The 24589-nt window shown below is 38.2% G+C and overlaps 1 protein-coding gene and 1 long non-coding RNA gene across 2 annotated transcripts in view; one reads left to right on the forward strand and one right to left on the reverse strand.

Annotated features, from left to right (window-relative positions):
* Positions 1-24589, forward strand: part of LOC137759769 (ELKS/Rab6-interacting/CAST family member 1-like) — a 186402-nt gene that overhangs the window by 122340 nt on the left and 39473 nt on the right. Inside the window, 3 exon segments of the mRNA XM_068536384.1 lie at positions 18816-18953; positions 20214-20354; positions 21285-21425. Of these exon segments, the coding sequence (XP_068392485.1) occupies positions 18816-18953; positions 20214-20354; positions 21285-21425 (420 nt within the window).
* The window catches only part of LOC137759771 (uncharacterized), a 118456-nt gene that overhangs the window by 38885 nt on the left and 54982 nt on the right, over positions 1-24589 (reverse strand). The gene's annotated exons all lie outside the window — the stretch shown is intronic.

Consider the following 24589-nt stretch of genomic DNA (forward strand, 5'->3'; position numbering starts at 1 on the left):
AGTATCAGGTGTTGGTAAATGTGGCAACTGAATTTCTCACACAGTGCTGTTGGGTTTTTAAATAGGTACAACTATTTTGGAAAGCACTTACTAAACATAAGGGTACCCTGCCAGATGCATATACTGTAGATGAACTCCAGGATGTATGTAAGAATGCTCATAGTAACCTTGCTTGGATTAAGGAAAAAACCAAAACAGAACTGAGGAAATACTTTGCAAATGTTTATTGACAGAATGATTGAGTTAGTAAGTTGTGGTATAGTCACACAGTGGAATATATTATTCTTTTCGTTTTAGGGCAAGGGAATATTTAGGATAAAAATTCAGCAAAGTTATTTCTTCTGGAGATAGGGAAGGGAAGAGGGTTGGGATAAGGAAGAATATATGAGTATCTTAAGTAGTTCAGGTAATTCTCATTCTTACGATGGGTAATGCGTTTGTGTGTAATTTAATATACTTCATAACATACAGATACATATTTATATTTGAAATATATTTAAAATACCTGGAGGCAGATTTACTTCTGTTTAATTTGCTGGTACATGGGTGCTTATTATATACTTTATATGTTCCCTTTTGTTTGAATATGAATAATAAAAATGCCTAGAAAAAACCTTCTCTGTACCTACATATCTATCTTCATTGAGAAAGAATTTTTCCTGTGTTTTACTTTAAATTCATTCCTAATTTTATAATTGTGAAATTAGAACCACCTTCCTCTAGAAGTTTATTTGTATATTTTGAAACAATGTCTGATGTAGAGTCTCATTTGATAAAGCCCAGCTGTTCGTTTGATTAAAATTTCCTACAAAGTCTGGCAAATGGATTTATTCAGCTTATGGTCAGATATGTCCAATTAAGATGCATGAATGGCTTGGACAGTTTTGACCCTCTTTCCTTGAACCAGAATTTGGCTACTTATCGTATTTGCTGGTTAAGATTAGCTTGGGCCGTATTGAACAAGTGTAATAATCCTCCTTCAGCAGGATGATTTTTTAGATATTGGGAGCCTGTATTTGACAGCCCCCAAATCTTATTTTCCTCGGTGAAATATTGCTGTTCCTCCCATTATTCTTACTTGCCCTGATTAATTTTTCTGATGGCAGTTGTTTTTCTACACTCATTTTTCCTCCATACTTGTACTCTTTGGAATTTTGGATCTAGTTGCAAGAGAGATGATTAGAAGGTGATTAATGTTCTGTTCTTGGCCCTCCCTGAAATGTGGTATTGGGAAAACTCACTAACCCTCAGTTTCCTCATCTGTAGACAGGGTATAATAGTTACTTTGGGGGGGTTGTTAAATGATGTAATGTGTATAAAAGCACCTTGGAACCCATGAAGTGTTATATACCATGCATATACTAATAGATGTTAATACTGTTTGTTCTTATTACATTTTACTTTGCTAAATTCAGCCAATGACTCTAATCTTTGAGAATCTTTTGAAACTTGATTTATTTAGTCTGTTTATCTCCTTCAGTTTTATGCCTTCAACCCTTATGAATATACTCTTTTTTAAAAAAAAGTAAATTTATTTATTTATTTTTGGCTGTGTTGGGTCTTTGTTGCTGCGCGTGGGCTTTCTCTAGTTGCGGCGAGCGGGGGCTACTCTTTGTTGCTGTGCACAGGCTTCTCGTTGCGGTGGCTTCTCTTGTTGTGGAGCACGGGCTCTAGGCGCACGGGCTTCAGTAGTTGTGGTGTGCGGGCTTCAGTAGTTGCAGCACGTGGGCCCAGTAGTTGTGGCTCGCGGGCTCTAGAGCGCGGGCTCAGTAGTTGTGGCTCACGGGCTCTAGAGCGCAGGCTCAGTAGTTGTGGCGCACAGGCTTAGTTGCTCCGCGGCATGTGGGATCTTCCCGGACCAGGGCTCAAACCCGTGTCCCCTGCATTAGCAGGTGGATTCTTAACCACTGCGCCACTGGGGATGCCCATGAATATATTCTTTATACGTCCATGTAGGTGATAAAATGTTGCATAGGCTCAGAAAAGACTTTTGTGGTATATTGTAAGAAAACTCTACCAGATTGATACGTTTATCCAAACAATTCTAAGACCTCCTTTTGTTGTCTGTAGGATTTTTTTTTTTTTTTTCTGGTAATCCCAGTTTGTTGGCAGGTCTAATTTATTTTTTATTTTTTTTAAAATTTTTATTTTATATTGGAGTATAGTTGATTTACAATGTTGTGTTAGTTTCAGGTGTACAGCAAAGTGATTCAATTATACATATATATGTAACTATTCTTTTTCAAGTTCTTTTCCCATTTCAGTTATTACCGAATATTGAGCAGAGTTCCCTGTGCTATACAGTACAGTTCCTTTGTAAATCCATTTTCTCCTCTGTTCTTCATCCAGAAGAAATCTGTCTTGAAAATCTGAGTCCATTGGACTCATTATCATTCTGTATAATTCCTTCTTAGAGTGATGTGAGCCACGTGATGATGTACACGATGGCCTAGCTTTCTAAGCAGTGTGTCTATTTCTATACACTGGAATCTTCTTGGCTTCTCTCCTCTCCCCCCTTACTGGGTGCATTTATAGTTGCACAGTCACTTTATGTTCTTGTGGGCGTCCCAGTCTTCCCAGGCGTCCTCAGCTGTCTCATTCATGCAGTCAGCATTGCCTTCTGCTGTGCACCTGGCACTGTGCTAAGTACACAGAGAGGATGGTTTCTGCTCTCAGAGTCTCAGAGTTGTAGCAGTTAAAGAAGTTACCATACAAATGGTGTACAGTGGGCACAAAGCAAGGCATTCCAGATTTGACCTTGTGTGAAAGGAGTCTAAGAGAAGTCTTAGCAGTCGAGTCTTGAAAGGTGTGTGAAAGTTTGCTAGGCAGATGGGGAAGGGGTACGAGGTCCCAAGCTGAGAGAGCGGTGTGAATGAAAAAGGGGAATAGTGTCCTTTCCAGAGGGTCATGCCCTGGAATTTCACCTCTGTACTTCATACATTTGTAATACGGATTCCTAAAAATTTCTGGTAGAGCTCTGTCTCTCAGTGCCTTTTCTTTCTTACTATGATGTCTCCTATTACCTGGTCTCTGGGAAAATTATTCCCATTTCTTACATAATGAGAAGGTTTTCAGAGAATATACTCATCTTTATTGTCCTATTAGTTTATTTAGGAAACTGATAAATAGAATTCAGTTTTTCTTTCCCCTGGCCCTGCAGATTTTGCATCAGAAACTTTAGAAATTTACCCTGCGGTGGTATATTGAAGTATAACCTTACAGGCGGATCTTGAGATTTTCCTGGAGAGATGTCTTTTTATTTTTGAATTAATTAATTAAATTGACTTTTGGCTGCATCAGGTCTTAGGTGCAGCATGCGGGATCTTCATTGAGGCACGCAGGGTCTTTCGTTGCAGCGCGTGGGCTTCTCTGTAGTTGTGGCGGCAGGTTTTCTCTTCTCTAGCTGTGGTGTGCAGGCTCCAGGGCGCATGGGCTCTGTAGTTGTGACGCGCAGGTTCCAGAGCTCGTGGGCTCTATAGTTTGTGGCACGCGGGCTCAGCAGTTGTGGCGCATGGGCTTAGTTATCCCTGCGGCATGTGGGATCTTAGTTCCCTGACCAGGGATCGAGCCAGCATCCCCTGCATTGTAAGGCGGATTCTTTACCACTGGACCACGAGGGAAGTCCCTGGAGACATGTCTTAATTCTATGCAACACTTAACCTACTTTGCTGCTGCTGCTTTTTTTTTTTTAATTTATTTATTTTTGGCTGCGTTGGGTCTTCATTGCTACGTGCAGGCTTTCTCTAGTTGCAGCCAGCGGGGGCTACTCTTCGTTGCGATGCGCGGGCTTCTCATTGCGGTGGCTTCTCTCGTTGCGGAGCGTGGGCTCTAGGCTTGTGGGCTTCAGTCGTTGTGGCACGCGGGCTCAGTAGTTGTGGTGCACGGGCTTATTTGCTCCGTGGCACGTGGGATCTTCCCGGGGCTCGAACCCGTGTCCTCTGCATTGGCAGTCGGATTCTTAACCACTACGCCACCAGGGAGGTCCCTATTTTGCTTCTTGATTTATCCACTTATTCCATAAGGAAGAGCAGATGGTAACTCTGCTTTCATCCTTTCCTTGTTCTTGGCATCTGCATTCTCTATCATTTTTCTCACAAATGTTACTTTATAATTGTAAGTTTAAGTAATATTTAACTCTTTTACTATTTAAGGAGAATACCAGGAAACAATGTATTACTTTGGCATTACTTTGGCATATTAAATATGCATTAAAAAATCCTTGTTTTCTGAAAATAGTAGCAGCTTTGAGAATGGCTGGATGGTGAATCACATACTCTGGGCCGATTTTGGGTCTGTCTGGGCCACCACTGCCTGCCCATAGGCTTCCAGCTTTCTAGGTAGTATATGTATTTGTATGCACGGGGATAGCCCTGCGCTCAGAGAATGAAATGAGACAATAGCAGATGGCCAAGCATGCAGTACAATGGGATTAGCACCGGCCTCTCCTTTCCAGGGCTCTCCGCTATGGTTTAAAGTAGTTTTGTGTTACAGTAAATTTCTTATCTTTATAATAAATCACTCACCTGGAAAGTGTAATTGAGCATTTGAATCTGAGCTGCATTCAGAATCTGTGTTAAAATTGTACAGCTTCTTGCTTGATTGATTATAAATGGTAATGTAGCTTGGCGTTTAATTTGCTGACGCAGGCGTTATCATCTTTCCCTTGTATGCTTCTGTAACTTCTCTTTATTTCACCTTGCCTGCATCTCCAGTTTCCTAGGTTTTGGTATTTAGAGTTTAGATTTATCAGTAGCAGAAAGCTAACTGATAATTGAATTAGAAAGTTTTCCCTTTTTGTGGTCCTAGATTGGTTCTTTAAGTCTCCTGTTATTTTGTTTTCGGTAGGAAGTCAGAAAGAACAGGTTCTTTATACACTCTATTTGTTTGCTGTAGAGTCTTGACTTAAGGACATGTTAGTTTCTTCACCTTTTCCATATCATAAAATGGAAAGAATATATTCTATCATTGAAAACAATATTTACTAATTTATTCTGAGAAAATTAATATTTTAAAAATTGTGCTTTTATTTTTAATAAGGATTAATTGTAATGTTTTCTAAATATTATTTTTAAATCACAAGCCAGCTGTTAATGAAGCTAAGTTGAAAGAAGAGCAGGTCAGGCCCTAATTGGATTTTAAGTTGGAAACTTAATATACTTAGGCATTAGAATTTTCCCTTTTCTTTCTTTCTTTCTTATTTTTTAATAGAACTCAGTTTAATTAAAAATTTTTTTCCTCAGTGGAAAATATGTATAGCTAAATTCTTGAAATATTTTATTGAAAAAACAGTGCATAGTAAATGAAGTCTGATTGATGGTAACTTTTCTGCTGGGGAATATGCTCCATATGGATTTACTTTGCTTCATGTAACTTTTTTCCCCTCACTTTTTCAAGTAAACCTTAAGGAGGGTAGATAGTTGAACTTCCAAAGTCTGGTTTAACTTCCATTTGTCAGCAGATAACTTTTTAAATGATGCTGGTATTATACAAGTGGCATCTTACAATGATTGAAGAATTATTCCCTAAAAAAGGGAGGATCTTAGTTTACTTTGTTACAAAATACCTTTTCATTACGATATGTTCCTTCTCACCATCCCTCCTCTTCCAGAACACCCCTCTCCAAAAAGTAAAAACAATAAAAGAAAGCACAACATGCCTCATCCCTACCTTCTGATAATCTAGAAACAATACACTTTCGATATCAGTGATTAAAAGAGAAAGAGCAATAGCATTGTAAAGATAGACGGGGGAGGAAAACCTCCCGCTGCATAGTAAACTATTGCTGAAGCTTAGTGGAGTAAACAGTCATTTTATTTGTGAATCAGGAATTCAGGAAGGGCTCTCTTGCGTAGTTTGTCCCTAATTTGTTTGGTGACAGCTGGGGGTGTCTGCAGCTGGGTGACCCACTACCAGGATGGTTTCTTCATTTGCGTACATCCTGCCTGGGTATTCCTTGGCCTCTGGCTCCGTGGCTCCGTGGCCAGTTAAGGGTTGCGCTAGGAGTTGGTTTGGAAGCAGCAGGGGATTCCTTTTGTCTGTACTCTTTTGGTCACAGTAGTCACAGGACCTAACTTGATTTGGTGGCGGGAGCGTCAAGGAAAATACTCCACGTCTTACTGGAGGAGTGGCAAAGCCACTTACAAAAAAGCACGTGAAGTCGGAGACACTGTTGCGGCCGTCTGTGCAAAATATCTGCTCCGGCTGAATAAAAATGTTGGATAAAGGATTGAGACCGTGAGGGCGAGATTTTGTTTGTGTGGTATGGTAACAAAGCTCTCACTTTCTTTTCTGTTGTCGTATGACTTTTTTGTATATTTCCATGTTCTGCTCAGTGTTTTAATCGCTTATTCATAGGACTTCTACTGTCATCCATTGCTGTCAACAGAAGTCACTTCAAACCAGAAGGAATTCTAAACAGTTTTAAATTGTTTTACCCAATTGAGGCATTATCACTGGGTATGAAAATAATTGATAGGAAAAGGGTACAGAGGAATAAGGTGTGTGGAAAGGGCAGGCTGACAGCAGAAGGTGAATTAATGCTACGTATTCAACTTGGAGATCATCATAGGTGAGCAGCACAACCGTCTAGATGAAAACTTTTGCGTATGAGTGATCTAACGTGGAAGAGACGCCATCTAGAAGCGCGTCAGACTGAGTATGTGCATGGATGACACAGTGATTGCAAGAGAATTTTTAAGTCCATTAGGAACAGAGAAACTTGACTAAACTGTTATTTGTATTTGTGTTATTTGGGGAATAACGCCAGATAAATCTCAGTACTAGAGTAGTTTCACGCTTCGTTGATGGATATTGGGAACCTTGACTTTTTATTTTTTCTGTTTTCTTATTCTGTCACAGAAACTATGCTTTTTAAAGATTGACGCTTCAAATTAATAGATTATAATTTCATTCCATTTATATCAGTGTTTCTTAATGGGGAAGGGAGGGACAGTTTTGTCTCAAAAGGGGCATTGTACAAGGTCTAGAAACATTTTTTGGTTGTAAAAACCCCTGGGTGGAGGGGGCGGAGGGGGGAACCTTGACTTTTAAAGCTAGCACCATGGGGTTAATTGGATTGATGCTTTTTTTTTCCTCCCTAGTTGAGATATAATTCACATCCTATAAACTTTACTAATTTAAACTATATAATTCAGTTGTTTTTGGTATACTTACAAGGTTGTGCAACCATCACTTTTGTCCAGTTCCAGAACATTTTCATGACCCTAAAAAGAAACCCATACCTGTCACAACCCCTCTACTCTGCATCCACTGCCTACTTTTTGTCTTTATCAATTTGCCTATGCTAGACATTTCATAGAAATGTAATCATATAATAAGTAGCTTTTTATGTCTTGCTTCTTTAATGTTTTCAAGGTTCATTATGTTGTAGCAAGTGTCAGTACTTTATTCCTTTTTATGGCTGAATAATATTCCATTGTAATGAATATAGCACTTTTTTTTTTTATCCATCCATCAGTTTCTGGACGTTTGGGTGGTTTCCACTTGAATAATGATTATGTTACATCTATGTACAAGTTTTTGTATGAACATACGTTTTTCATTTCTCTTGAGTTTATATCTTGGGGTGGAATTGATGTTAACTTTACCTGTAACTTTTTGAGGAACTGCCAAACTGTTTCTAAAGCGGCTGAACCATTTTACATTTCTGCCAACACTAGTTATTTTTCTTTTTCAAATAGCCATTCTAATGGGTGTGCAGTGGTATGTTGTTGTGGTTTTGACTTCTATTTCCATAATGACTAATGACGTTGAATGTCTTTTCATGTAATTGCTGGCCATCTGTGTATCTTCCTTGGAGAAATGTCTGTTCAGATCCTTTGCCCATTTTTTTTTTTTTAATTTTTATTTATTTATTTATTTATCCATCCATGGCCGTGTCGGGTCCTCGCCTCTGTGTGAGGGCCCTCTCCAGTTGCGGCAAGTGGGGACCACTCCTCATCACGGTGCGCGGGCCTCTCACTGTGGCGGCCTCTCCCGTTGCGGAGCACAGGCTCCAGACGCGCAGGCTCAGCAATTGTGGCTCATGGGCCCAGCCGCTCCGCGGCATGTGGGATCCTCCCAGACCGGGGCTCGAACCCGTGTCCCCTGCACTGGCAGGCAGAATCCCAACCACTGCGCCACCAGGGAAGCCCCCTTTGCCCATTTTTAAATTGAGTTATTTGTCTTTTTATTGAGTTCTAGAAAGTCTTTATTCGGGAGATTCCATCCATATCAGATAAGTGATTTGCACATATTTCTCCCATTCTCTGGGTTATCTCTTCACTGTCTTGATAGCATCCTTTGATGCACAAAAGTTTTAAATTTGATGAAGTCCAATTTATCTGTTTTTTCCTTAGTTGCTTATGTTTTTGACATCATATCTAAGAAACCATTGCCTAAGTGAAGGTCACAAAGATTTCCTCCTGTGTTTTCTTCTAAGAGTTTTATAGTTTTAGCTTTTACATTTAGGTCTTTGGTCCATTCCTAGTTAATTTTTGTATGTGGTGTAAGGTAGGGATCCAACTTCATTATTTTGCATGTGGATATCCATTTGTCCCAGCACCATTTGTTGAAAAGACTGTTCTTTTCCCACTGAATGGTCTTGGGACCATTGCTAAAAATCAGTTGTACATAGACACACATGTTCATTTCTGAACTTTAAGTTCTGTTCCATCAATTTATATGTCTGTCTGTTTCCCACATCACACTGTCTTGGTTACTGTAGCTTTGTAGTAGGTTTTGATACTGGACACTGTGAATCTTCTACCTTTGTTCCTTTTCAAGATCGTTTTGGCTTTTGGGCGTCCAAAAAAAGAAGTAACCGCCTCCCCCCAACATCAGGTCTTTCAGCTGATCAACACAGGATGTCTTTTAACTTATTTAGGTTGTTTTTAGTTTCTTTCATTGATGTTGTGTAGTTTTCAGTTTACAAGCCTTGCACTTCTTTAAATTTATTCCTAAATATTTTATTATTTTTGATGCTACTGTAAATGGAATTTTCTTTACTTCATTTTTAGATTATTTATTTTTAGTGTAAAGACATACACGTGATTTTTGTTTATTGGTCTTGGCTTTTGAAACTTGGCTAAATTGGTTTATTATCTTTAATGGTGTTTTAGTGGATTTTTTAGTATTTTTAGATTTTTTAGTATTTTTACGTATAAGATAAAGGCATCTGCAAATAGAGGTAGCTGTACCTTTTCTTTCCAATGTGGCTGCCTTTTATTTCTTTTTCTTCCCTAATTGCCCTTCCCTAATTGCCCTTCCCTAATTGTCCAGTATAATGATGAATAGAGGTGGTGAGAGTGGACATCCTTGTCTTGTTCTTTATCTTAGGGGAAAGGTTTTCATTTTTCACCTTAAGTATGATGTTAACTGGGTTTTTTACAGATGCCTTTTATCCAGTTGAGGAAGTTCCCTTCTATTCCTAGTTTATTGAGTGTTTTTTATCATGAAGAGGTGTTGGATTTTGTCAAATGCTTTTTCTGTAGTTATTGGGATGATCATGTGGTTTCTGTTCTTTATTAATATGGTACATTATATTGATTGATTTTTGTATGGTGAGTCAATCTTGCATTCCTGGGATAAGAGTGGATGTGTTTTTAAAGAGCCTTGTATTTTTCACCTGGAGAGATGTAGAAACTTGTTCTACCACCATTATCATGGAGGCAATAGGAATGGACCTGAGAGAACATAGCCTTTGGATAAATGCTTTATTTTCAAGTGCTAGGGTATAATATAAACAAGAAGCATTCAAAGGCTTATAGTGTAATGCTTTGTACAACACAGAAGTAATTTTGACTCTTATTAAAACATCATTTCTTTGGACTTTTAAGTAGCTTCGTGAATAATTTGAGGATTTATGTGATGTGTCCATTTCCTATTAATCGTATGCCGTATTAATATTCTCAGAGTCTTGCAAGCTCTAGTTTGGAGTGCCCTGACTTCTGTTTTGACTGAAAACATATTTTAAACTTGAAGAATGGTAATTAACAAGTCAATATGGAAGGGTCAGATTCCTTTTGGGACAAAGGTTGTTCTTAGTAGTCTCTCAGGAGACCTTGTAGCAGGAACTTGTCAGAGTATAAATATTACATAGATAAATATCTAGAAAGAGGCAAAGGATTTGGAAAAAAAAATGCTTGATCAGAGTTTTGAAGCACAGTTAATATTTTCTTCTGCTTAAAACTGCTTATAATTTGGCATGAATTAACTTGCATTGCATTCTCACCTGTGGGAATGCCTGTTTTTGGATAGACGCCTAGGTGCCTGTCAACTCTAGTTGAGAAGTTGGAATAATTAACCTCCTGAAGAAATTATTAAATCAAACTTTGATGAAGTAGCTTTTTGTGCTCTTCCTTCTCTCTGCCATACCGATATGTACACCCTCACCAGAAAAGAGCTTCCAGCATCAGATGTGTATTTTGTCCTTTATCTGTTTTATCTTCCTGTAATTGCCAGACCTCCTTACTTTTTTCTCCTAACACTTTTTTTTTCCTGCAGGGGTTTTTCAGATTAGAAAAATCATTCAAGTTGACCAAGGAGAATTTACTAAATTTAATAAGATTCTTGGGCTTCCATTGCATATAGGTGAGGAACTGTTGTTTGGATCTGTTCTCCCTGCATCCCAACCAGGCCAAACTCTTACACAGCAAATTTGGTAACACAGTATCTTTGTAAAACAGCTAAGCAAGCAATTTTAAGTGAAGTGGCTATTCGTTTTAGAAAATATTGTGGGTATTTGAAAAGAATGCCACTAATTAATGATTTGTAACTTTTCTCCTACCCTTTTGACAATCTGATGAAAGCTGTGGGTGCTCTTCATGTAAAAATGCACATGGCTCGTTTGTGTGGACTGGGATGTCAGACACACCTTAAAGGCCATCCCTGAACTCCTGCTTCAAAATGCCCACCATTGGTGAAACAATCAAGTTGGGATACAAGGGTCTCTAGGTTTTACAAAGCCATAAAATTATGTATATGGTTCAAATACAGCATAAATTGAGAGCAATTACAATTTCATGTTAAATATTATTTAACTAGAAAGAGCATACATAGCTGCTGGGTATAATGGATGCTGTGATGAGTGACCCAGATCCCTGCTGAGGGTTGAAGGATGTATTCCCCCAGGTGCTGGAAGTATCCCCTGTGGAGATTGCGTTGGCTAAAGAGACCTACCTTGTACAAGGCCACATCCCTTCCCATTGGTATCCGATGATTGATCCTTGTAGGGTACAAGGGCTTGAATCCATTGCCCTGACTTGGGGCAACTCTGAAAGGTCATCGCAGATTCAGAGCTCCCCATGGGGTTGTCTGAATCCTTTGGGACTTCATGGCAGCCTAATTTCTCCCTCTGCACCATCATGCTCCCCGCCCCCCCAACTTCCTTTCCACTGGTATTGATCCCAAGAGCACCCTCTAATTTCTTGAACAATAAAATCTGTCTCAAGGTCTGCTTCTTGGGAAACCCAGCCTTGTCACACTAGGATTGACTTTTAGTACAAGTTAGCTTACTTCAGGCCATAAAAGAAGGCCTGGCTAAAATAAAAATTGAGTGAGATGAACTTGAATTTAGACTTAAAATATGTGAAGCATCCTATTGCTGTTTCCTTTGGACCTTATATTTCAAATAGGTTTTGCAAGTCTTGGTTTCTCTGGATTCATTTGTTATCTCTCAGTCTTCCTTTGGCATTGCGGAAAACCCCCCAAGTCTCTGACAGCTTGGTTTGGTCCCACAGTATGAACCTGTGGAAGGTGTGGGTTAAATAGAAACGCTCACATGTCCCACAGAAACCCCTAGAGATTTCCCATGTTGGTAAGTGCATATGTTAGGAGAATCTCTCTTATCATGATCCTAATCATATTTCTTGTAAATCCTGAGATTTCTCAGATAGGAGTTAGAAAATTATTGCTTTTGTCATTATCATTGAAATCATGTATGTCCATTCGGAATATTTGAAAAATGTGGAAAAGGTATAACAAGGAAAATTCTATGTAAAAATAAACTTTTCCTTCAAATTGGGATAATATTGTACATTCTGATAACTTTTCTTTTTCATGTAATGTTATATAATAAAGAAGTTTGCATGTCCTTAATTAATCATCAAGTATATGAACTGTAATGGTTGATAGAGCATATTTAATTTAGCTAGCCTTCTATTGTTATGTACTTGATTTTTCCCGACTTTGTTATTGGTAATAAGTAATACAAAGAATAGTGGTTCTTTGTGGGGGGATGGGCAGAAACTAAGCCTAGTGTGTCTGCTTTAATTAGTTACTTAAAAATACTGAGTTCTTTCATCACTAAAATGTAGTGAACTATTAGATCTAAGAGTGTTCTATCTATTGTTATCGTACACCTTCAAGGGATGCCATTCGTATAGGTGTGAATTGAGGTCCTAGGTACAGTCTCATCATTGCCGCTGCTTCACAAGGACAGCCACCGTGGGTTTATGGGTCCTCTTTTTGTTGTTTTTTTTTTTTTTTTGAGCAATTTTAGCATATGAATATCCGTCAAGTTTTTATATATGCCTGCCAGATATAAAAAGAAGTATTTGAGCCATTTCCTTAATTGTCTACCAAGCAGATCTTGACTAGCAGTGTGACCTTTGGTCTCACCAGCTTTTGCTTCATATTATCCAGTTATTTTAATTCAAGAGGTCCCTAGTTCCATTATCTGTACCATGAGCAAGTCTATCAAGGAACTTACTTTCCCTCCCAGCAATTAATAAAATCTAACCGGAGCAATGGACTCTGTATTTTCCTAAAGGTCATACCTATACTTCCTGTATAGTTCAATTTGAACAGTTTTTAAGATAAAATACAGTAGTACTCTGCTGAAGTTTATTACTTTTTAAATGTTCTCGTCTTTCCCATCATAAGAATACAGTTGTATTTTAGAATTGAAAGGAATATTAGTGGTCTTTGTCTTGTAGGTAGGTAATTAGAAAGAACAAGTAACTTGCCCAGTGGGACATAGCTAGCTATTTATTCATCACGGTAATCCGTCCATTACTTATATGATGAGAGAATAGCACAATTGGGAGGGAAACTCAACCAAAGAAATAATTGGTTGTGTCAGCCAGAATCTTTGCTGGGCTTATTAAAGACCCTAAACAGTCATTGAGAATATAGATGTGGGAGTTTTAACAACCTAAATTGTGTTTAAAACACTGCTTAGAGTTCCACATGACTTTGTTGCTCTTGTATCCTCTAATCGTTGGAAACACATAACTGGACAAGTAAAATTTAGAGACCAGTACAGTCTGGGCAAACCCTGATCATTTTGGTAAAGTATAGTTGTGCCTTGTTAGTACATTTCACAGGCCTGCAGGATGGTAGACAGACAATTGCGTAGATCAGGGGACTTAGTGAATTTTTCCTTTTTAGATTCCATTGATTACTGTAGGTCTCTTTTGCCAGCTGATTATGACCAGTTCATCCAGACTGTACTTTTACCACTGATACTGAGAGGTATTATTAACCAAGAAGGTAAAGGTCAGAGCCTTTCTGAGTAACTTGCTTTCCACAATAACATTTGACACTGACGGCTGCTTAGAACAAGTGTGGAGGCATCATCCAAAAAATTCTTTCCTTTAAATGATGTTCCAGGTAGCTAGGTGACTGCAAGGAGTATTTTGGGATTTCTTGTCCTTAGAACTACATCCTGTAGGAAGTCCCTTCTACGTTTGCTCAGTGATTAGGGCCTCAGCAGCAGAGCAGTCAGTTCCACTTGACTAGGAATAAATCACCCACGTTGAACCATGATAGTTTCTGACAACTGGCAATGCTGATAAAAACCAAAACAAAAGATGTTAAGAAATCTGTGCCAGTGTGGAGCTGGTGTGCAGATTTGATGGATTCACGTGCAGCATGCGTTCTGCGTTAGTCTTCCTCCTCTTTCATCGGTTTTTCTCTCTTTGTAAAATAAAAATTGTACGAGAAGAAAGGCTCTGTATCATATAATAATTATTTCGATTTTCTTTCTAGCCCAGTTAACAGAGTTATACCCTAATTAGAGAGGTCATTTTAAGGAAAACGCCTTCCTTCTCTAAATAGTTATTTAGAAAGTGTTTCCTTCTTGAATTCTTCACTCTTAGTTCTTCTCTATGATTTTAGGCTGTATGTATAAACCTGATTGACCCTTCCCCTCCCTATTCATCACCAGGGACACAGATAATATAGACTAAACACCAATTCCTTCGATCTTTGCACAATTTTACTCATGCAGAAATTGAATACATGTTAATAGCTGCTTAATGATTTCTTCTTAATACAGATCGGTTATGCATAAAGTAGGAAGAGCCCATAGAATTATAAAATACATTATTTTCTGCAACAATTTTTTATTAATTTTCAGTATTGCTAAGTATAAGTTATTAAAGTAAAAGAAGAAAAGCTTTTTTAGCTATTGTTAAGTGCTCCTTAGTCCGTGTGTATAAATAAACTAGCCTCCTTCTACCCCTTGAAAGGCCAAACAGACTGTCTTAATACTATCATGATATTGATCCTGATATCAAGTACCTTTGGTTCTGCCCACCAGCTTTAGTGTGTTATGTTTGACTATACACGGAAGTACATAGAAGATGCTCTTCTGCATTGGCAGTGGTTTGGTACCTCCACCCTTCCTTCTTTGCTTTCTGTAGGGGAGAATATTTTCTTATGTGACCGTAGTAATAACATTGTGTTTATTGATAAACACTACTTAATAACAAGGAATCATTTATGGAAAGATGCTTGAGACATCTTTGTGTGATTCTTCTTTTCCCCCCCCGCCCCCCATCATAGAACATATTATTTATAGCACAGTGATTAAGAGTAGAATTCTGGAGCTAGATTGCCTAATAATTATAGTCTTGTGGCGGAGCTTCAATAGTTGTTATATACATAGATTTCTGAAAACAGTGCCTGATACATACCACACTCTCTGTGTTAGTGGTGCCTCTTGTCACCACTGCCGCCGCCTCCTCCACCACCCCCATCACGAGTAATTTTTTGTTGTTTTTATCATATTGCCATTTTAGGGATTCTGTGGTTTCTGTTTCTACAAAATGGTAAGTTTTTTTCTTGGGTAGATATTCTGAGCATGTTTAAAGGAGTATTTTTCCACTTAGCATGATTCTGAAGCAGTCATCTTTATCATTAATAGTCGAGTATGTGCATAACTGATCCAGTTTTTCTTTTAGCTGTTGTATTCAAAGCTTTTGTAAATAGTGTATTTTAGATCCTGTGGATAATTGAACTTGGTATAGAATGGGATTTCCACTATATAGTTTATAGAAATTGCATAGTAAATACTGAAAGGGTGTGATATGGGACTATTAGGGTGAACAGTTTTCACAGCCTCTATATTGGATTAGTTAAAAGAAGAGAATAATGGCAAGATTAATATGATAGCATTCATACACCCCTTGGTTAGCAACGTCTGAACCCAGAGAGCCTTGATCACAAAATCACAATTTTGAGTCTCAACCAAAGTGAGGATATATAAAAGGAGTTTTCAGTAGGATTCAGCTGCTGTCCATCATGATGCTGGGTAAAGGGAAAGTGCTTTGTACACACCCATCCTCCCACACACCACACAGAGCCTCTTTTGGGTTAAGGCTCTTGCAGCTGGTTTGCACATATCTGTATCTACTGCAGGTCTTCCTTGCCGATAGCAGCTTGCCCAAAGGAGACAGCTCTAGTGAGCGCTGCCCTTTCTTCACCGTGGAATGGCTGTTTCTGCTCTCCAGGAATAGCCATCCTCTTCCTCCCCTCCAACTCAACAGTTTAGACAGCTGGCTAATTGGGTAAGAAAGTAGCTTAGGGAGAACTTGTTAATGGGGATTTTACCTGGTTTAGTAGCTTCTGATCCTGAGTATATCAGGAAAAGTCTTTTTGTTTGTTGGTTGGTTTGTTTGTTTTTGTTTTTGCTGGCAAAGAATAATGGATCCCTTTAATAGTTGGACTACATACAAATTATACAAGTGGAATTGTTAACAGTTAACATCTTAATTATTTCTTAGATGCTGATGATGGAGGAGAAAGAAGGGTATAATCCTTATTATGCATGTAAGGGCTGTTTGTATATTAGGTGGGCTCATAAAACAAATCTCTGGTTTCTTGTATGTAAAACTTGGTTGGTTCTATGAAGTTTTATTTTTTAAAAAAGGTGGTTGTACTGCTCTTTCTTGGTAAAAAAGTCTAATCAACAGAATGATATCTTTTTTGTGTGTGTAAGGTTTATATGTCAGCAACTAGGATGACCCGCACAGCTGGTTAAATATGTAAACACCAGGGCATTGCCTTCTGTATGTTATGGAGTACTAGATTTTTAAGTGGCAGAATCTCTTTAGTGGTTGTGAATTTACCTAAGTATTGATCCATATGAGATTCCAATAGGAGTGTCTGATTAAACTAAAGGAAACTAATGCTTTTCATATGTGATGGTCTTTTCTCTCACAGTATGCTTTGGACTTTATCGGCATGGAAAAGACTGGAGCCAGTTGCAGTGGTTCACCTGTAGGATTCTTCCTTCGTTAAAGAGTGAAAATCCAAGCCTGACAGTACTCATGGTTCCCTGTTCTGAGTTCGCTGAATCTTTTTGCTTAGCTTATTTGTTCTGCTGTGGAATTCTCAGGGACTGTAGAGAGGGACCTTTTTTTCTTCCCCTTGGAAGGGTCTGCTTGGAATGAAGCAGACCCTTAAAGAGCTTATATTAAATTGATTGATGCAGGAATTATTTGAAGGTTGGATTTAGGTTCTTTTGTAGTTCTTTTCTTGGCAGAAGTCTATGTGTATGCCTAAATACAGTTTATAAAAGTCCAAGCCTATGTATTATTTACTGACTAATGAACCAGAATTTATTATAGACCTGATGTGTGCCAGATATGAAGATACAAAGCTGGGGTAGAGGAGTAAGATCCAGTCTATTTGTGGAGATGTGTATAGAATGAGTAATAACAATATGGTTGGAGATTCGTGTTATAATGTATAGATAGATGAAAGAATGGAGATAAATGTATAGATAGAGAAAAGAATGGGAGATGTGTATATGTATGTATGTAGATCAATACTTTGTTCATGTGTGATGGCATACAGACTGTGGTCATCTTATTGTCATGGGGATAAGAGCAAGAAAGTCGTCCCAAAGCAGATAACATTTATGTTGCTTTTTGAAAGCCATGTGAAATAAACCAGCTAGTTCAAGAGTAGACGATGATATTATATTCTCCTGCTTCATTTTTCTTTGTAGGACTTATCACCATCCTACATACTATGTTCATTTCATTCATTCATTCCTTGTCTATCATATTAGGATTAAGCTCTTTGAAGGTAGGGATTTTTGTCTGTTTGGATTAATTCTATATCCTCAACACCTAGAAAACTGCCTGGCACGTAGCTGAATGAAAGAATGAAGTTTGTGAGTTTTCGAATAGTTGTCTTACTTATTTTCCTTTTGCTTATTAAGAATCTCTCTCTACAGTTCCTCCATATTTTTGCTTACTATTTTTCATTGTGTGTACGGGAGTCTCCCTAGTGATAATATGCTGTTTCCACACTATTTCACAAACCCATCCCCTATTTTCCATCTCTCTTAACTCACTTAGTTTCCAAACTCTCTTACCTGAATTGATACGATCTCCTAGCTGTTCTCATGTCTCTACGTAACTCCCCTTAGATATTGAATATCTTCTCCACAGCTATCAGAATTATCAGTCTGAAATACAGAACTGACCGGACTGTTTCTTTGCTTAAAAGTCCCTAATAGTCCCCGTCTGTCTAGAGTAAAATGTGTGCTCGTTAGAATGGCACGGAAGCCCATCCATAGCTTGGATTCAGGTACATAAAGTCCCCTTCCCATCTTATAATGAAAATGGGTCTGTTCATTTTTCTTTGTGTCACTAGTGCCTGGCATATAATAGAGACTTCACCAGTAGTTTTTTGAGTAAATGAATGCGTACTAGGGTATATGAAGGAATGAATAACTATAATAATAAATTTCATTGAAAATGCTTGCTGTTGAAATAAAAGATGATATAAAAACCTAACTTGAACACTAGCATTTAAGAACAGTTTTTCCGGGCTTCCCTGGTGGCGCGGTGGTTGAGAATCTGCCTGCCAATGCAGGGGACACGGGTTCGAGCCCTGGTCTGGGAAGATCCCACATGCCGCGGAGCAGCTGGGCCCGTGAGCCACAACTACTGAGCCTGCGCGTCTGGAGCCTGTGCTCCACAACAAGAGAGGCCGCGACAGTGAGAGGCCCGCGACCGCGGTGAAGGGTGGCCCCCGCTCGCCACAACCAAAGAAAGCCCTCACACAGAAACGAAGACCCAACACAGCCAAAAATAAATAAATAAATTTAAGAACAGTTTTTCCTTTTTACAGCTGATTTGTTTTTCTTAGCATCCAGCTGTTCAATTTGCTGTCCTCCCTCAGCATTTTTTAAAGGAATCTCTCTGGGCATTTACACTGTTGCTTTGGAAGTAATCCAGTTTCTCATGGCTTTCCTCTCTGTAGGTCTTCCCTCTATCCCCATCCCTATATGTTGGGTCTTTTCTCCCTAGCTACTTTCCTTATTTCTTTATAGAGATTTATGACTCTGCATGTATGACCATACCCATGTGTATGTCTTTTCTCTCTTCTGGCTATAAGTTCTCAGTTTAAAGCTTTGCATGAAGTTCTAAGACCCTTAGGGTTAAATTACTTCCACAGAGCACACACTGACAACCCTGATCTACCTGTTTCCAACTTAAAATGATTTTTATTGTGACTGTTTGTATTTCTCTGAATTTCCTTTTTTTCCCCCCCTTAAATGTGTGTGCACAACTCAGATTGAAAAGCTCCAAGAGCAACTTGGAGATAAGGAAAAGCAGATGAGCAGCTTGAAGGAGCGAGTCAAATCCTTGCAGGCTGACACCACCAACACTGACACCGCCTTGACTACTTTGGAGGAGGCCCTTGCCGAGAAGGTGGGTGACTGGCCCAGACTCCTCACAGACACATTTCTTCTGCCTTCTCATTAATCTGAAAGTCACTTTAGTGATGAGACTTGATAGAGGAGACAGAAGAAGTCGCTTTGGCAAAAGGGAAAAGAGCTGCCTGTACTGTTGCTGACGTACCCAGTGTAAGGGAAAGAAGATTCGTTTTGTTGTTGCCAATTTAAGCACCTGTTGCTAGGCAGGATGGATTCCGTACTGGAGGGCAGTGGCTGAAGTTTCTAAAGAACCAGCCATGTGCTCCCTGTTTACTATCTTCTTTTTATGTGTATGGTCAGCTAGAATTCGGTGATGTGGGAATGTCAGACGCTGACCATCAGGAGGCAACATTAGTTCTCTTTTACTGTGCCGCATTGGGATCTAATATATTCATGGGTTTTAGTTATTAATACAGTGTACTTGCTGTTTTTCTAGTCGTGGCCTTGCCACTTCATTTTGCCTTCATGAGCAAACCTAGCTTTTACAGGAATGGTTGATTAAATAAAGAAGTGGCCCAACATGACAAGTGTTAATGTCTTGGAGGAGGTTTAAGGACTCTCGGTGGGGCATTTTAATTGGATTCTTCTTCTTCTTCTTTTTTCTTTAAGGGATAGGGTTACTGTTCCTTAAGCCTCTTGGACTCAGAATGTTTCAGGCTTCCTGCCCAGGGATCAAGGCTTGATCCCCGAATATATTCAGAAATAATACCCATAAATGTACTTAAATTGCTTCAACTTTCAAACTTCTTGAGTATCTGTTGACAGAAGTTTTAATGGTTTCTCTTTTCTTTATCCTTCTTTATGCTTTAAGCTCAACAAATCATAATCTCTCCAACCTCCTCCTGTTTGCTGTGTGAGTTGTGAGTTGTTTCCATTGCTTTGTAGGCAACATGTGAATTATATATAGAAAAGAAATATTTGCTACTTATTGTCCTTAGGGTATATGTATAAGTTTTTTGTTGCTTGGGATTTGAATAAATGAGATTATTCCAAAAGAATACTCTAGGGACATCTAATACTAATTAAGGTTATAGGAAAAGAAACCTAGGGGAATCAAAAGAACAAAACCAGATGTATGTTAGGGCAAGATAGGTTGGAAGGTTGAATTCTTTACAAGGTCAATTATTAACGACCTATCACTGTCTTTTGAATGGAGGATGGAAGGGTGAAATTTTATCAGCTAGAAGCTGAATTGCAGTCATATGATAGAAGTATGAAAGGAATTTTCTCATGTATTGATGTGCTCTCTTATCAGGAGCGGACAATCGAACGCTTAAAGGACCAGCGGCACCGAGATGAGCAAGAAAAGCAGGAGGAAATTGATAACTACAAAAAAGATCTTAAAGACCTGAAAGAAAAAGTCAGCCTGTTGCAAGGCGACCTCTCAGAGAAAGAGGTCAAGATCACCAAAATGGAATTATTTGGTTTGCTTAGCCAGTGCATTGTGTGTATATGTTGTTGGTGTTTACATAATGCGTATAAAAAAAGGGTCTGTTGGAAGATTTAAAGAATCTTCTTACAGCAGGGATTATTTCAGGCAGCTTTGCAGAGATATAGTAGATGGAATCATTTCTTTCCTAAGTCTTGCCTCTTACCTCTTGCAACTGTTATGAGTTGGCTTCTTACTTGCTAATGACGTTTTACAGATCCTAAAATAACAGTATTTCTCCAGTTACATTTGGAGAAATACTGTGCTAATGGTGAGAAAGCTGATAGACGAACGGCATATGCACAAGGAGGACAGTTTATTTACATCAGCTCTTAACGATCACCTCAGCATTGGCAGAGAAATCTTAAATGATTGTTGACCAATTAGGTGACTTAATAGACTTTGATTTTACTTTTGAAGAATCTTGTCGATGTCACCTAAATAGCAGAAATGCCTAATGCCTTGTGATCAGATAATAATGAGCTTTAGGGACATTCTCAGGGTTTTCTTTCTAATATCTTTAGGAAAATTTATGGGAATTTGTGTTTCTTCCAAAATTAGAAGAGAAGAAAAAAGTCAGTGTAGCTACTAAGGTTGACTGCTTACATTCACAAAGCTTGATCTACTTCCATTTATTTTGTGGGAATGGATATGTATTGGTAGAGCTCTTTAAGTCACTATTCAGTTGGTATTTCTTGGGAATTCATTCTGTTTTAGTTAGAACTTGAAAGCCAGAGCTAATGTTGTTGTTCTGTATTTCATGTTCTTGAAATGGAAATATGTCAGTATATGCTAATGGAAAGAAACTACAAACCACCAGGAAAATAAATTTAAGAATTTAAATCTCCATTTTGTTAATAAATAGTATTTATTCTAGATGTATGTTGCTTCTTTTAGGCTTCACTCTTGGATCTGCAAGAGCATGCTTCTTCCCTAGCTTCCGCAGGACTGAAAAAGGACTCACGGCTTAAGACACTAGAAATTGCTTTGGAGCAGAAGAAGGAAGAGTGTCTGAAGATGGACTCGCAGTTGAAAAAGGTTAAAGAAAACTTTTCCAATTTCTTGCTTTGCTTTATTTATTTTTTTTAAGTTTCTGCTTTATAACAAAGTGAATCAGCTATACATAAACATATATCCCCATATCTCCTCCCTCTTGCATCTCCCTCCCATCCTCCCTATCCCACCCCTCTAGGTGGTCACAAAGCACTGAGCTGATCTCCCTGTGCTGTGCGGCTGCTTCCCACTAGCTATCTGCTTTACATTTGGTAGTGTATATATGTCCATGCCACTCTCTCACTCCGTCCCAGCTTACCCTTCCCCCTCCCCGTGTCCTCAAGTCCATTCTCTACATCTGCGTCTTTATTCCTGTCCTGCCCCTAGGTTCTTCATAACTTTTTTTTTTTTTTAGATTCCGTATATATGTGTTAGCATACGGTATTTGTTTTTCTCTTTCTGACTTACTTCACTCTGTATGACAGACTCTAGGTCCATCCACCTCACTGCAAGTAACTCAATTTCATTTCTTTTTATGGCTGAGTAATATTCTATTGTATATATGTGCAACATCTTCTTTATCCATTCATCTGTTGATGGACACTTAGGTTGCTTCCATGTCCTGGGTATTGTAAATAGAGCTGTAATGAACATTGTGGTACATGACTCTTTTTGAATTATGGTTTTCTCAGGGTATATGCCCAGTAGTGGGATTGCTGGGTTGTATGGTAGTTCTATTTATAGTTTCTTAAGGAACCTCCCTACTGTTCTCCATAGTGGTTGTATCAATTTACATTCCCACCAACAGTGCAAGAGGGTTCCCTTTTTTCTCCACACCCTCTCCAGCATTTATTGTTTGTAGATTTTTTGATAATGGCCATTCTGACTGGTGTGAGGTGATACCTCATTGTAGTTTGGATTTGCATTTCTCTAATGATTAGTGATGTTGCGCATACTTTCATGTGTTTGTTGGCAATCTGTATATCTTCTTTGGAGAAATGTCTATTTAGGTCTTCTGCCCATTTTTGGATTGGGTTGATTGTTTTTTGATATTGAACCGCATGAGCTGCTTGTATATTTTGGAGTTTAATCCTTTGTCAGTTGCTTCATTTGCAAATATTTTCTCCCATTCTGAGGGTTGTCTTCTCATCTTGTTTATGGTTTCCTTTGCTGTGCAAAAGCTTCTAAGTTTCTAGGTCCCATTTGTTTATTTTTGTTTTTATTTCCATTTCTCTAGGAGGTGGGTCAAAAAGGATCTTGCTGCGATTTATGTCATAGAGTGTTCTGCCTCTGTTTTCCTCTAAGAGTTTGATAGTGTCTGGCCTTACATTTAGGTCTTTAACCCATTTTGAGTCTATTTTTGTGTATGGTGTTAGGGAGTGTTCTGCTTTCATTCTTTTACATGTAGCTGTCCAGTTTTCCCAGCACCATTTATTGAAGAGGCTGTCTTTTCTCCATTGTATATTCTTGCCTCCTTTGTCAAGAATAAGGTGACCATATGTGAGTGGGTTTATCTCTGGGCTTTTTACCCTGTTCCATTGATCTGTATTTCTGTTTTTGTGCCAGTCCCATACTGTCTTGATGACTGTTCTTGCTTTGCTTTAAATAACAGCATAGTAGAAAACTCTATAGTGTCCATATGGAATAACTTACCAGTGGAGTACTAATCTCCTAAAATTCAAAATACCATTTATACCTTGATTAATTCTCTTGGCATTCTTATCCTATTTTACTTTACTCCTGAGAGTCCCCAAACTCTTAGAAAATTGGCAATTCAGAGTAAGATTAAAATATGCAGCTCCTTTATAGATGAAATGTTAAGACCACAATGTAAAAATGTCAGTTATCTGATATTTTTCTTCTATTAGCATTAGGCTTCCTGGAAAGAGATAATTTAACAGTGATAGTCACCCATACTGGTGAATATTAGAATTTGGTACAGGTATTTACTATCCATTTCATTGATTTACACCTCTCTAATATTTATATGGCAGTTTGTGGTTTTCAAAGCACTTTCATACTTATTATCTCTGAGTTATACCAACTCTGATTAACTGGGTCCAGTTCATGTGATTACTGATGAGAAGGGGGCCCAGCCTAGTCTTGAGACTTGGTGGTGTTCTTTTGACATATATTGGGTGTGTTCAGCATGAACACCTTGTGATGAATCATTATGTAGGGTATGCCAGAAATGAAGTCATATTCTTAAGCTAAGGAAAGGAAGAAAATCCAGTAGCTTAAAGTTACTTTTGAATAAGTAGGAAAATACTTTTTTTGAGATTAACTAATTCAGATTTGGTAATTGACTTTTTTCCCCCTCACTAAAGAAGTGGAGGTAATTTTCTATTTAATACTGGAATATTGAAGGTAAGACTGTTAGATGTATTTAGGATTATGAAACTGAGCAGTAACTGTCAAGAGTAATAAATGTTATTCACTAATATTCCAAACTCGCCTATTTATGGCAATCCCGCATTTTCTCTTTGTTTATTTTTAATCTCCTTGTTATGATACTTCTATAGCTGGCCATTTTTATGATCTCTTAAACTTTGTGTTTAGGTTCATGAGAAAAAATAAAGTTATCTTTGGGTAGAGGACTTGGTGGCTTCCCCCTACTCTGATTTATTACTTGTTTTTCTGCTAATTGCCATTTTACTTTTCGTATTTTCCCTTCTTTCATTCTGGACAACTGTAACTTTTCATTTTAATTAATTAGTGATGTTTTCCTATTACACTGCTCCCACAACGCCCTCCTCCAACCTAAATATAGGTTGCTCTAGAGTTTGCAATATACATTTTCACTCTTTTCTTTGTCCTCAGCTTTTTCAATGCCAAAAATTGTAGATATTTAAGGTGTACAACATGATGCTTTCATCTACGTATGCATTGTGAAATGGTTACCACAGTCAAGCTAATTAACACTTTCATCAACCTTAAATAGTTACCTTTTTTCGTGTGTGTGGTGAGAACACTTTTTAAAAATTGTAGTATAATTGACATATAACATTTTATTAGTTTCTGGTGTACAACATAACAACTCAATATTTGTTTATATTGCAAAATCATCACCACAGTAAATCTATTGAACATCCATCAGTATACATAGTTATAAATTTTTTTTCTTGTGATGAGAACTTTTAAGATTTATTCTCTTAGCAACTTTGACATATGCAGCACATATTTATAGTCACCATGCTGTACATCACATC

This window comes from Eschrichtius robustus, chromosome 2 (assembly GCF_028021215.1).
Source record: "Eschrichtius robustus isolate mEscRob2 chromosome 2, mEscRob2.pri, whole genome shotgun sequence".
NCBI lineage: Eukaryota > Metazoa > Chordata > Mammalia > Artiodactyla > Eschrichtiidae > Eschrichtius > Eschrichtius robustus.